At 36.4% G+C, this 14,627-nt stretch overlaps 1 protein-coding gene across 3 annotated transcripts in view; it reads left to right on the top strand.

The window, feature by feature from the left end:
• The window catches only part of Cad89D (cadherin 89D), a 379,672-nt gene that overhangs the window by 305,312 nt on the left and 59,733 nt on the right, over positions 1-14,627 (top strand). For all 3 annotated transcript variants that reach the window (XM_081729479.1, XM_081729481.1, XM_081729480.1), the window contains exons 13-15: positions 3,842-4,060; positions 6,139-6,227; positions 10,075-10,158. In XM_081729479.1, coding sequence (XP_081585605.1) covers positions 3,842-4,060; positions 6,139-6,227; positions 10,075-10,158 — 392 coding nt within the window. The remainder of the gene's footprint in view (positions 1-3,841; positions 4,061-6,138; positions 6,228-10,074; positions 10,159-14,627) is intronic.

Genomic DNA, 14,627 nt, shown 5'->3' with positions numbered 1-14,627 from the left:
CAGGTTCTACTTAATTTTATTTTTGTTTATTTTCACTCTTTGCAAGATATTCAGTTTCACCTAGTGCTTTTCTCTCATTTCGGAGACATTCAAAGTTTTCTCTACAATACCCGATTCCAGGTGGTATACTCATTCAGAAATGAGAAATTAAACTCTATTAATTTTATGAAAGTAGGTCAAAACTTCCCGAACCTTAAGCTAACCCGTTCCTACCCCTACCCTTCTTATCTTATTCTACTCTATCCTACCCTAGTCTAGAGCTCCCTTATGGCTAAGCGATTAGTGGACGCGCCTGTGGCGTGGGAGATCCGGGTTCGATTCCCGGCGGGAGCTCATGTGGTTCGGATTGCACGTTAATCAGTAGGTCCACGTCTTGAATAGCCTCTCTGCTGAAAGGGACGCTAAACTAAAAATCAACTAAACTCAGCCTACCCTAGTCTATTATACACTTTTAAAGATCCTACTTGTGGGAGCGTGTATTGTAAAGTTCACCCTGGGTAGGTATAGTGGACAATTCCTACAGTACTTCAGAACGTGCCGTACTCTTGACTACTAACAGGAAAATAGTGTACTATCCAATTCTCGTTAACTACGGCCACAAGATGTCTGTAATCTTAGTTGTTTGTGTGACAGGAGAGTTGGAGTCCGCATGTCAAATTATTTATCCCATTTGAGCAGTTAATGCCATATAATTATCACTGATAGAGTGTTATTTTCAGGACGCGCAGCAGTTTTACGAAAAGACAATATTCTTCATGGTTTTCAAGCCTGACGCGATTAAGAAAGAGGATAATGGTAATGTTAATGTATTGTGATCATTGTATTGTAATTATCTGGTATAGTATATTAGAATATGTGAATGCGTTTCTAATTGTATTACATCTGTTACCCGGAACGTAAATTTAAAAATCAAGTTCAGTAGTCAACAATTGCCAAGAAACCTGCAAATGAGCATCGTACTTTATGTTCGGTAATATGTAGGAAAAGTGAATCACTTTTTTTTTTTTTTTTTTTTTGCTTATAACAAAGAACAAATCTCTAGCAGGTCCAGATGTACAGACATTTATTTGACTTCTTTTCTGAAAATCGCTAGTCCAACTGGCTTGCTGATTGCTGGAAAAAGAATGCCAGGCGTAGAGAAAGGAAGAAAGAAATAAGAAAAAAAGACAATAGGTAGTTATCTATCCCTTTTAAATTTATGCTTTTCCTTTAAAAAGGTAAATTACAGAATTTCAGCCAAGCAGCTACAGCATCATTCCTATTTATCCTAGGATCATGGTTTGTATCCTCATTCTCTTCAGAATAGAACAGCCTTTCAGACGGTAGCACTCACATTTCCCTACTGTTTCCCTGAGGCGGGAAATTTTGAAAGAAATTGGGATTTTTCTGATTTTTTTTTTTTTTTTGCAAATTTTGAGCCCATCTGGACCCCTCTGTGTCAACGCACAGATATCAAAATCAATTGAACGATATTAAGGGGTGTACTAAATGTGGGTACAAAATTTCAAGCTTCTATCTTCAATAAAAAGTACAAGAAATAATATTCACCAATGAGCTAAGAACTCCCACACAGTGCCCTAGATGACCCTAAAAGATCCGGGTGTAATCCTTAAGATTTTCCTGAGACATCTCTATTTGTTCTAGGGTGATGTTTTATACATTATTCTTTCATAATAGAATGACCTTTCAAACTGTACCACTCACATGTCTTCATCATTTATCTGAGGCGAGAAAGTCGCGAAAAAAGGGATTATATAGATATATATATACATATCTGTAGAGCCCTCTGTGTTAACGCAGAGATGTGAAACAAATATGGAAAATACTAAGAGGTGCACTGAATGTGTATGCAAAATTTCAACCTTTTAGGTGCAAAAGTAAGTTCGCCAAAAAATAATAAAGTAGGACTAACATTTTTTTAGTTATGACGTCATCACCCACTATGTCTTGACGCAGAAAGGCGTGAAACCATACGTAATGTGTTCTAGAATGCTTTCAAGCTTGAAGAAACAAAAAAAGAAAAATGAAAAGAAAAGAAAAAGAAAGAAAAACGAAGTAGAAAGCTTTATTAGTACTTTTTTAAAATCGAATAATGAAGATATTTCCCCTATCGTATAAATATAATACGAAAAAATTTAAAAGGGCTATTGCCCAGATTTCTTTCAGTTTCTTCTATTTGTTAAGGAATTCCAGTGTTAGATAAGATATTTTGTACTGCATTACGCATTATTGGATAAACATTCTTTCACATGAGATAGTGAGTTTACACGCTTACCATAGAGAAGTGGTATCTGAAGCTGGGGGAGCAGGTTATTGACAAAAATAATTTACATTCATAATTACAAATATTAGTAACAAAGAGGCGGCGTTAAATTAAATACCGTACAAACTGAAAATAAGTATTGAGTATGAACTGTGGTTCTGCTAAAAGCAAACCTGGCAAAATAATAATAATAAAAAAATACTGTACTGCGATGATATGCAGAAATTTTGCTGCAAATAAATTGCTTAAAATTATTATTATTATTATTATTATTATTATTATTATTATTATTATTATTATTATTATTATTATTATTATTATTATTATTATTATTATTATTATTATTATTATTACTATACAAGTTTTTAAACTTGAACTGTGCATCTGAAATCACAGAAAAGTGAGATCAACTAACATCAAGGAGAGAAGGGGGCATTAAAGTTTTGAAACCTTTCAGTTTAACGTCCAACAATTATACCCGTTAGGCTAAGGGAGAAGCATGATTAAGTCAAGTAAATGATGCTGGATGAAGTGGTGGAATGAAAAAGTGGGAGGAAATGAGTACCTCGAGGAAACCCACGGACACTATGTTGTCTACGACAAATTTTATTGGTCGGGGATAGAACCAGAGACCCCACACACCAGAGGTAAGTACTGTGCCAATCAGCTACCTTGTCCCCCGCGAAGAGGCCCTGGAATTGTTGTATGCAGGGCTCATGGAGGGGCGCCAAATAAACAAGTTTGGGAACTGCTGCCGTAGGGCACCAAAAATATACAATACAAAAAAAATATGTCACTACCACTGCAGAAAACAATGAAAAACCAACGTCAGGCAAATGTTTCCATTACGTAGCTACGCCTTTCTGTATGTATCTTGACGAAGTACGTTTTTCCGCGCGCTACTCTAGCCAGCTGTTTTACGCGCTATCCTAGCCAGTTGTTTTAAGTTGGTCACAAAATTTATATCATGAAGTACAAGGGGAACAAAACGGGCCCTATACTATGCAGTACAAGGGCATAAGTACTACAACTACTTATTTGCACAAAAATAAATATTTTTTTAAGTATTATTTTCATATTATTTTAATTTAATAAGTGTTGTAAAAATGTAAAAAAAATGTAAGAAAAAAATTTCCTCGGGCCGGGTTTGAACTCGCGCCAAAAAAGACTTCTATTACTAGCATTGAGCGCTAACCCACTCAGCCACGAAGGCCGATAGCAGCAAGTGTTTGATTTCTGCTATTTTAATGCAACGTGACAAGAAATGGATAACGCCAACCAATCAGAACTGTGTTTCTCGTTTCTACTTCCGGGAGCATTACTCTCCCGAGCTAGTCCTGTATCTTGCTACATCAAGGATATGTAACACGTAATGTATATATACCGGTGCTGCGCACCAAGGAATCTTTACTGTCTACATCTAGTGCTCATTCTACAACTATTGGTCAGTCGGATGTCTCCTTGGTAATTTAATTTTAATGATAATCGATGTAAAGTTACTTTATTCTTTGTACTTCTAATAAATTTTATGATAAATATGAATATCTTTTGTATATTGTATATGTATTTTTCTTCCAGGCCAAAGATCCTGACGAAGGAATTAATGGTGAAATCCGATACGATATCCTTTCGAAAGTAGACGATGAGTCCCATAAATTCGATATTAACCCAATCACAGGACAGGTACGTTCCATTGTGAGCTTTGCCAGGGATGGAGGAAAGGTGTATGGCTTTGATGTGAAGGCGACAGACAGAAGAGGTGCTGAAAATGGAAGGTCCGCTATTGCAAACGTATTTGTAAGTAATATTCACATATATAGTTTTCGTTTTCAAAAAATAATTTTGTCTAAAGCTAGGATAAAATTACCATAATTAGTCATTTACACGAGAAGCAGTCAAGAATTTCTCGGAATGACGTTGTAGTTTTAGAATTTGTGATAAAATATGCTAAAGTCACTAGCTATTCTATCTAGAGCTGAAAAAAATGTATTCATCAGAGAATGCTTTTATTCTCTTTCGTAATACTTTCTTCAAATAATATTATTTCAAGGTACTTTCTCCCCAAAGAATGCTATTTAAAATTACTTTGTTCAAAGTATGCTACTATTTTATTTCAAAGTACTTTCTTTAAAGATTACTATTACTCTAAGTAATAGTACCTTTCTTGAAAGTACATTATTCTTCTATTTCATAATAATTTCTTCAAAATATAGTATTACTCTATTTCGTAGTATTTTCTTCGAAAGTACTATCAGTATATTCCATAGTATTTTGTCTTAAGAGTGTTGTTGTTATTGAATTTCATAGTGTTGTCTCCAAAGTCCAAATATTGTTAATTCTTTGTTTTCTAATATCTAACTAACTAACTCTATTGTTTATGGCACCCGGAGGCTCAATGCCGTGTTCACGAAAGCTCTCCACTGACTTCTATCCTTAGCTAACTGCATCCAGTTTCTACTTTGTATTCCTATCTCTGCGAGATCCATCTTAATATTGTCCTCCCATCTACTTTTAGGTCTCCCTAATGGTCGTTTTTCGATTGGTCTTCCAGTTAAGATTTTGAAAGCGTTCCTACTTTCTTCCATCCTGGCTACATGGCCTGCTCCCTGAGCCTCCCAGACTTGACGACCCTAACAATGTTTGGTAATATTTCATAATACTTCCTTATAATACAGTATTATTATTATTCTACTTCATAGTACTCTCTACAACAAATGCTGTTTCGTACCATTTTCTACAAAGAATACTTGATGGTTTAGAATCCCCTTGAACAGCGAGGCTATATTTGTCATGGACTTATAGCTTAACGTAAGATACGAATCACAAGAGTTCCCACCGGTAATCAAACCTGGACCTACCACACCAAAAACGCATGCACTAACCACATTGTAATATTCTGTAGAGTAACGGTACATGGGTTTTCCGTTATATATTTATAAAAGTTTCTATATAGTTTGTACACTAGATTACAAACAAGTAATTCTCTAATAACTCTTTCCTCTAAAGTTGGGCCTCCTGCCCATAGCAGTTCGGAGATTTAGGGACGGCCGTGCCCGTTCCAACTAGTACTAAAGGAACCTCTTTCCCGTTCTGCAACACAGAGGTAGGGTAATAGCCTTTGCCCGTAGCAGCTCGGCGATGAGTGAGAATACCTCTTACCCAATGCAGCACAGAGGTAGGGTAATATCTCAGCTGCCAATAGCATTGCACTTGGCCGATGCAGCCCAAGGGTTAGGTTAGAGGAGTCTCACCCGCTTGGCGCAGCTTGGATAGATAGGTAGGATACGACCAGTTGATTTATCAAAGTCTTCTGCCTTGAGGTGTCCATATTTGTAGCCAATCTTTGGGAAAAAAAGTGAAATGAAATCTTTGTGTTTTACGTCCCACGGTTATGCCGGTAAGGCTAAAGGAGACGGTAATAATGAGAAATGAATGAAATGGTGGAATGAAGAAAGTGGGAGGAAACCGGAAAACCCGAGGAAACCCAACGACCAATACAACGTTCACTTGGGCGGTATCTGAGATTGAACCCGGGACCCCATGCACCAGAGGTGAACGCTCTACCACTGCGCTACCGCGGCCTCTTGGCCAGTCTTTGGAGGCGGACCGTGTGGTGGGTTTGAAGGGGTCCTCTTCGTATTTCTTCAGGTCTTGTTGATATTCCCTCAGTGATAGTTGAAAGTACAATTTCCAGAACTTCTACATAGTATATTCTCTAAAGAACAGTACTACTCTATTTCATAAAACTTCCAACCACATTTTTATCTTTTTGATACTCTTCACTTACATACATGATCTGTACTTTTTGTTTTAATGGTTGTAACTTTGAATTAATTATTTTATACTGACCAACTCTTATTTTTAATTGTTTACAGGTCTATGTATTGGATGAACAAAAGCAGTTGGTTATTGTAATAGGTGCACGACCAACCATCGTAGAAGCAAACTTAGAAAATATCACGCAGTAAGTTTTTTCTTACCTTGTCTTTCTTAGTAAGTTGTCTAACATATGAGAGAACTATATATGTGTGGCTTTCCGAGTAGGAAATCTGAATTTAACAAAAATTAATTATAATCTGATCGCTTAATGTTACATTCGAAGTGTTTGGGTTGTAATACCAAGCTGTTCTGTGACAGCAAGTTCTCGTGCCTATATGTACAGTTTGTAGAAGTCGTTCCTGTTTCCCTTAAATAATAGAGCTTCAAATGTAAACTCTGATAGATCCTGTGTATTTTAGGTGTGTCCTCGGAAAATATGTGAAACATACTTCGGCCCTACCCCCGCCATCCTCTTGCGGAGGAAGCACTGTTTTTGTTTAGGAAAAAGAAGCGAATGGTTGTGTTGCCCATATGTCATTCGGTCATTTGGTCTCGAGAAGTGAAGATCGTATGCTACTTAGAATGGCTAACAAGACAGAGCAAAGCGAAGTACGTGAAATAATTCATTATGGCAAAGCATCCGCATCCCACAATTGAAAGATCTCAGTCGCAGCAACTTGTCCCTTCTTTTTTCGTGGAAGGTACAGGAAAGCACACATCAACAGCAGCGCCAGAGGGCACACTTGAGATGCTTTAGACAGTAAAAAAGGATCAGATGGTAGAAGTTTTAATTTCGTCCTGTAGATGTCAACGTGATGAAGAATTGTGTTTGATGTCTAACGGCGAGTGCATAATTTCTACTACCTTTGTTACTAAAACATAAATTGGGTGTGGTAAACTACCGTTAAAGTCATCCGTTATCTCTGAGGATGTTAGCGGATAATGGCTTTAGAGATATCCTATATTGTTTCATGATTTTTTAAATATGTAATTTTCTTTATATATTGTATGTAGTTTCTATTATACTCACAGACCAATAATGGTTAATCACAGCGAACTCTTTGAGCCATCACGACAATCGTATATACAACAATGTGCGTGAAAGGAATAGTTCTATCAGATGATGTTCGTCCTACCTATTTCGTCTCATTTTATGCGTGAAGAACCTTTCGAAACCTAATCCTATCTGATTCCACGTTCACATTAAACTGTAGAGTCTTATCCCAAATTTAACCTGATGCCTAACGTTTTATTTTTGGCCAACGATGCAGCTACGCTAGAACTCGCCTTAGCGTCCTTCCCCTCCATGACCAACCAAACCAAAACGCTCGCAGACTACACCTGATGATGGCATCACGCAGTTATTCCTCTTTTTAATTTTTCTTCAAGAGATAAAGCTTGATTTCAAAATTGCAGTATATTATTTAATTTTTAGCACAAGATAAAATAAAATGAAATGAAATGTTTAAGTTTTACGTCCCATAGGTATGCCGGGTAGGCTAAGAAGACGATGATGATGAGAAATGAATGAAATGGTGGAATGAAGAAAGTGGGAGGAAACGGGAGAACCCCGAGAAAACCCACTTACACGATGTTTGTCCACCACAAAGCTCACTTGGCTCGACCTGGGACCGAACGCAGGACCCCATGCACCGTAAGTGAACGCTCTACCACTGAGCCACTGCGGCCTCTTAGTACAAGATAAAACACCAAACTAATTAGTATTTGATTGCGAAATAATCTGGGAGTAGCATGCTTGACATATTCTTATGGTCTTATGCCTATCGTTAACTGCAAATCACAATGTTTTTGGAATTATATCGGGATGTGCATATGTGTAGAATGAATTTTATTTTGGAATAGAATATTTAATTATGACAGTTAAGTTGTTGTGTCGAGTATTATATTGCAAAATTCTTAAGTCAATGAAAGTTAAATGAAAACAAAAACATAGAACTAAAATTTAACTTTGCGGGTTCTTTTGGCTTTGAAAGCTTTTAGAATGTCCTCAAAAGATAGCTTTGGGGCTAACTTAAGCTCTATGAATATGGTGCTAAAATTAATGAGTAGTTGTTCTGTTAAGTTTCTGAGGTAACTTTTTATGACTTTTAGTTTGCTATAACTTCTTTGCTTGCCTTATAGTGAAAATAAGTATTTGCCATTTTTGCGCCCCCTGAATCTGGCGCCCGGGGCACAAGCCTTGTTCGCTTTTCGTTAGTTGCGTCACTGTTTTTGGCGCGGAAGCGCTGCGTTCAATTTTAAGCCATAGTTCAACATCTGCTGAAAGCCCAGAAACCTAATCCTTAACTCGTAATTGGTGGAATAATTGTGTGAGAAGAAACGACAAAACCGAGAAAACCACACGGACACGATGTTGTCTTCCACTAATATACATTGATTGGGATTAAACCAAGGGTTTCTCTACAAGAAGTGAGTGGCCTACCAGTAAACCACTGTGCTTTCCTCAATTAAATAATTCTAAAGATGCTCCAGCTGTGGTTTTTTAATCCAATCCACTATCGCTGTCCAAGAATCCTTTAAATAAAGTATTAAAAAAATCAATTAGAAGAAATGTTTTTCGTCCTCTCCAACAAAATCAATAAAGTAATGTGTAAAACGATAAAACAAAGGTAGAAATGTATTTGATATATGAATTAGATAACGCAAAAAGGGCTTGAGTCAAACAAACTTGTTTTGAGAAAAAATGTAAAAAGATATTGCAGTTTTGAAACTATAAAATCAAAATAAACCATTTTTTTATGTAGATAAAAATTACATTAATCGAATGCTGTAAAAGAAAACCATTTTTTTTGTCATTGCCATAGTAACAAAATTGTTTTCCGCTATGGACTGATGTGCCTCTTGCATGTAAATTATAGACGACGCCCTGCATGCATGAAATTTTATTTAGTTATTAATTTGTTAATCTTTTTTATAAAAAAATGCAAATAAAAACAAAAATTTATTGACTACATTAATTTACTAAACATAATGTATTGAATATTGTGTTAGGGTTTGTTCTTCTCAAATAAAAAAAGCCTCAAACTTGAACTTCTGGTTGATTTGCGCAACTAAGGCCAATTCATGATTAGGTTATGAAGTGTTTGTGGTCATCGGAAACATAGGGCAGACGTTTCTTGACGTCATTGATTCTGGTAGTCTTGATCAAAACTTTACCGGCGGCATAAGCTGCAAGTGGTGGCATTTTTTTTTGGGGGGGGGGTTCATCTTTGCACATTTTGAATGAGTGTGTCACTCTACTGTCAGTGGTTTTACTTGCAAAAATTTTACCAAATTTCTCTTTATAACTAAACAACTGCAGTTAATTTTAGGTTAGGTATGTTAGTTGAGATACAGTTAGGTTAGGAATCTAAGAACATTATAATATGTTTTGCTATCATATGCCATGATTTTCCCGGACATGTCCTCGTTTTGGATTCTGCTATTTGTGTCCGGGTGAGTTTTCCACGTAAACAAAAATTACATTAAGCGAATGCTATTGTCACTAACATGTAAAACAAATATAATTGTCCATAGAGAATGGTCTTCAGTCACTGACTCAAGCCCATGCTGTGTAGAATAATCAAAGTTTACATCTGTTTATAAAATTGTTAGACTACTGAAATTAAAGCCATACAGTTAAATGATTACATTTTGATGAGTGTCCTAAACTTAAAATTTGACAAGCCCTTGAAATTCTACCACAACAAATAAAGATTTATTCCATTAAAACCTTATACTTACTACAATATTATTATTTGCATTATCTTGTTGAAAATAAACAATTACTCTTGATATCTCCAAGGTTAAACCTAAAATAGCATATATCAAATCATTTTAATGGGAGATATAATTTCTAGAAGGAAGACAGCGGACACTAGTGTGAAAACTTGGAACGATTAGTTTCAACCTTATTTCTTGAAAAGTTGTTTCTCAAAAGTTCATGTTAATTCTTTAGTATTAACCTACTTTTACTTTTCTTGTTTCCTCAGGGCACTATACAACGTGACGGGCTTAGACGTAAGGGTGAGGAAACTGGAACCACACGTCGAAGGAGATATTGCGGACATAAGGGCGTAAGTATTTACACAATACAAAATTTAAGGATATATATATTTTCTTAAGATCCCAACTCGGTGAGCTCTACTGCAGCACTTCTTATAGTTCTAAGTAATACACATTCATTTGCATATTGTATGGTAGAGAAGCATTACACGGGTTTATCCCTCACCTTTTTAATATAAAAGATTCTACACAAGTTTTTATGTACAGTGACTTACAAATAAGTAATGTTTCTAATAATCCTTTCTCTATGAGTTCGGACCTCCTGCTCAGAGCAGTGCGGAGGTCTTATTTTCCATCGTTAGGAATTTCGTGCCCAGTGCAGCGCGGAGATCAGTAAGGTTATTGAGTCTCGCGCCCAGAGCATTTTGGAGAGAAAGGTAGGAAGTGATCAGCTGGAACTGATGTTTTCTGTCTCTTGATGTGCTTTTTTATAGCCAGTTTTTGAGACAGAGCCTGTGGACGGGTTATAGGGGTCCTCTACGTAATTCTTCGCGTTATACACATATTTCTTCGAAGACGGCATACGTCGGTTTCTTGGTGGTTCTTGTGGAGAAACAGGTGGTGTTATTTGTAAATATGAGAGGACATTGCAATATCCATATAAAGTAGATGAAAGAGTAATTTGTGAGGTACAACGGTGTTACCAAAAGTTTACGGCCTGACATTAAAACATCAAGCTATTAATGACGTATAGTGCCACCTGTGGGAGAAATAATGTGTCAATTTCAACTGTCTATGTGCGTCAGTTCGTTGGAAACACTCATTTGAATCACTTGCTGTATATTGCGCTCCTATAGTGCATGACACTACTCCAATCACACTGGTATTGTTCTGAAGACTACACTGTAGCTTCGAGGAGATTCAAAATCCACTGTACAGTCTAGATTTAACTCCGTAGTCTTGACAACAACACCGGGTAGGCTGGTGTATTTTGAAATAGTAAGCGAGCACAACGATCTTCAACTTATTCGAATGTCTGGCCTCCAACGTACTGACACAGTGGACAGTTGAAACTGATTCATTATTTCTTTCCTAGATGGCACTACTGGTGGTATAAAATTAGTGTCAGATCGGAAACTTTTGGAAATACCTTCATACCTCATCTCACCAAAACGGCTAGTCTGACTTTGATTTCATTTTATTCAAGGACAGATATTGGCCGAAGAAGTGAAATTTCTGTCATGCCAGGTGATACAATTATCGTGAGCTAATTAATCGCCAGTGTGTCCATAAATTTTAATCCTTATCAAATATACGTTATTCAGTAACTGGCAAGCAGACCACCCGCAGTACAAAATTGAATTGTTGGTTGCATAACAGTTAAAGTTTCTATTCAGCCATTGTATAGTTGTACTTGCAGTCTACTATAGGGATGGCCTTTTTCGAAAAATCTGTTTTTCGATTTTCGGAAATTTCATTTTTCGTTTTTTCGTTTTTCGAAAAATATTTCGTTTTCGAAAAATGCATTTTTCGAAAAATTGTGGCCATCCATAATCTAGTACAGTACCTCGATCCGATTTTTTTTTTCAAATCACGTCGATGCACCTTTATTGCATTCTTCTTGATATTGAGCGTTGTTTTGTTTACTTTAAGTTTAGTTTCATCTCGTATATACACTGTATACATTTTGCTTCTCTTGCCTTTGTTTATATTCTTAACTCAGTACACTTTTTTTTTTAATTTTTTAAAATTATTTCTTAATTATATATTTGTCTCTCTTTTTTAAATATTTTTGCTCGTTGTTTTTATAACTTTTGTCATCTAGAAGTAAATCTAATTTAGATTTTGAAAAAAAAAAAGATTTTTCCACAACTCACGCTGCTAAAGATATACCACATTGACTTGATCCCTAGTCTTCCGTTGCAAGCGCTGCTATCGGCTGAGGGAACTCCACTCCCTTTCTCTCGCTTAGCAACTGCTGAACCCTTATTGGCTCAACGCGTGGGTGTGAGCTCTAGTTTGCATTTTTGCCACGGCTCAAGACATTTTGGCAGCACAATAGGAGCATAGGAATTCATGAATAGTTCAACGTATTTAATGGAATTCTCATCGGCAAAATGATTAATAATAATATTTAAATATGCTGTGACAAGGGAGACATAACTTAACAAATTAGTAACTTTCCAAGGTACCTCATGAGTTAATCTTTTACCAAGGCTCAAACTGAACAAAACCATGATATACAAGGATAATTATGTGTCAGTGCTTACTTGACAAGTTTAGCACTGGCGTTTTATGAGTAATATGAAGTCAGTACTTGGACTTCGTCTCGTCATTAATTTTGGATTTCGTTAAATTTTCTGAATTCCACAACGAATACGTGCTTTAGTACAGGGTAAAGGGTATCCAATGGCGTATAAATTAGTTATGTTAAATTTTGTTAATGTGTTATCATTATGTACTAGATGTGATCAAATAACATAAGAGAAATCTAACTGTATAGAACCAAGGAGCAAGGTTCTTTAAAAATTGTAACGTAAGTACACAGCACGGTATTGACAAAACGGTTTTTTTAGCAGTTCATATAACACAATATTATGGTATTATTGCGGATCAGAAGTTTCAGAACGGAAAATAAAATCCATATTGGTATAAAATTTAAAAGTTAAGTACATTTTAATATTCTCGTTACTTTGCGTAAAGCAAATGGGTTTAAATGCGTTGATATTTTGTGTATTTTGATACACATTTTGCATTGCAGACGTATTCGTTTTACCAAATTGTTATTTTGTAACTCTGAATCAGCAACATTATTTCAGATTTTGCTGTTCGGGAGAAGGGGGATCGAAACCTTAGATGTCAGTAGATTTTCACATTTTTCATTAGTGCATTATTATCGTATAGATTAAAATATAAACAATGTCAAACTTAGGGGAGGGCATTTGCCCCTAAGAAACCTCAAATGGCGTTCCTGCTCTGAATAACCGGTATACATTTCTTTTATAAGTAGTATTGTGCATCATTGTTAGAGGAACGGATGTTACCTTTAAGAGAACACAAAACAACTTGTAAAGGTAGTCTTCTATATAACACCGTATTTTTTCTTTTTACGAATAGAGTGTACAATATTTTCAAGCAGAATTAAAACAACCAATTAATATTATTAGCAACAAACGAAGCACTTTTTTTTCCGATTTGCTCGAAACTTACGTAGACGATTCTACCAAATACAGTAAACCATCGTTAACACGAATTCCAAGGGACTGAAAAATCAGGAGTTCGTGTTAAAAAAATTCGTGTTAACCGGGGACCCAAATTTTATTATTCGAATACATTTTCTCCATACATACCCACTACAGTATACAGACTATACATACCACTACAGTATATTATGTATGTCATAGAAAACACTAGAGATGGTATCGAGACGAGACTGTCTCGTCTCGGTTCCAAATTCGAGACGAGACCAAGACTCTTCTCCGTCTTGATACCATCCACAGAATTGTATCGAGATGAGGCTGAGAGTTTCGGTCTCGTCTCGAGTTCGAAAAGCACGGCTCGGTCTCAAATTCGAGTTAAGATCGAGATCGAGACTAGTTTCGGTCTCGGTACCGTCCTTTAAAAAGTGAAAACACTACAGTAAGCTTATTATCCTATCTTCGAAGATTAAATAAGGATTCCACGCAGGAAATCCAGGTCAAGTTATAAAACTGATAACTCCGCTAGCAGGTTGGGTACCGCTAGTAACGGAAAGGTATTTATGACTGCTGTCACCAGTTTGGAGTTACAGGGGAGAGATGTTTTGTCTCGAGCTGTCGCCAGCAGCTCGTCTGCCAAGCTCATGCATGTTCAGCGCTTGACGGAGGACAGAATCAACACCTCATAAGGGAGGAAAGATAGCTGTTTCTAGTTTTTCTCTTATTTACAAAGCAATTTTCGTCTGTATAAATACTGTATGACAAAAACTGATCTGAAGTGAAATCTGAAATAAGAAAAATGATCTGAAAAAAACAAAACAAAACAAAACAAAGGATTGAAAGTTCGTGTTAAATGAAAACCATTACTGACTCAAGGGACTAAAAATTAGTTCGTAATTCGTGCTAACCGAAATTCGTGTTAACCGATAAAACTTCCTATAAGATAACGTACAGCGATGCCGGGACCGAAATTTTGTTCGTCCTAACCGAGTGTTCGGCTTAAGCGAGTTCGTGTTAACGAGGTTATACTGTAGTAAATTTATAGGTAAAATACGACGTGAAACATTTTCCTTGAAGGAATGAGAGTGTGAATATTAGTAATTTCTGTCGGTACACACATATTGAAATGAACTTTCAGTGATAGTGAAAGTATTTTATATGTAAGTGTGCTCTTCATTATCCTTGTTTATGTATATACCCCCCGTTGCTGACGCGCCTGCTCCCTACGTACGCACTCCTTCGCTGCCGCTTGCCTCTCCTTGCTGCACTCCTGCCCTGACTTGCTTAGATAGCTTTCGTGCTTTTTAGTGGCCACCTAGCACAAGTTGATTCGTGCTTTAATC

Source organism: Thermobia domestica, chromosome 10, assembly GCF_964235325.1.
Source record: "Thermobia domestica chromosome 10, izTheDome1.hap1.1, whole genome shotgun sequence".
Lineage (NCBI taxonomy): Eukaryota > Metazoa > Arthropoda > Insecta > Zygentoma > Lepismatidae > Thermobia > Thermobia domestica.
This window is presented reverse-complemented; position numbering and strand designations above follow the sequence as displayed.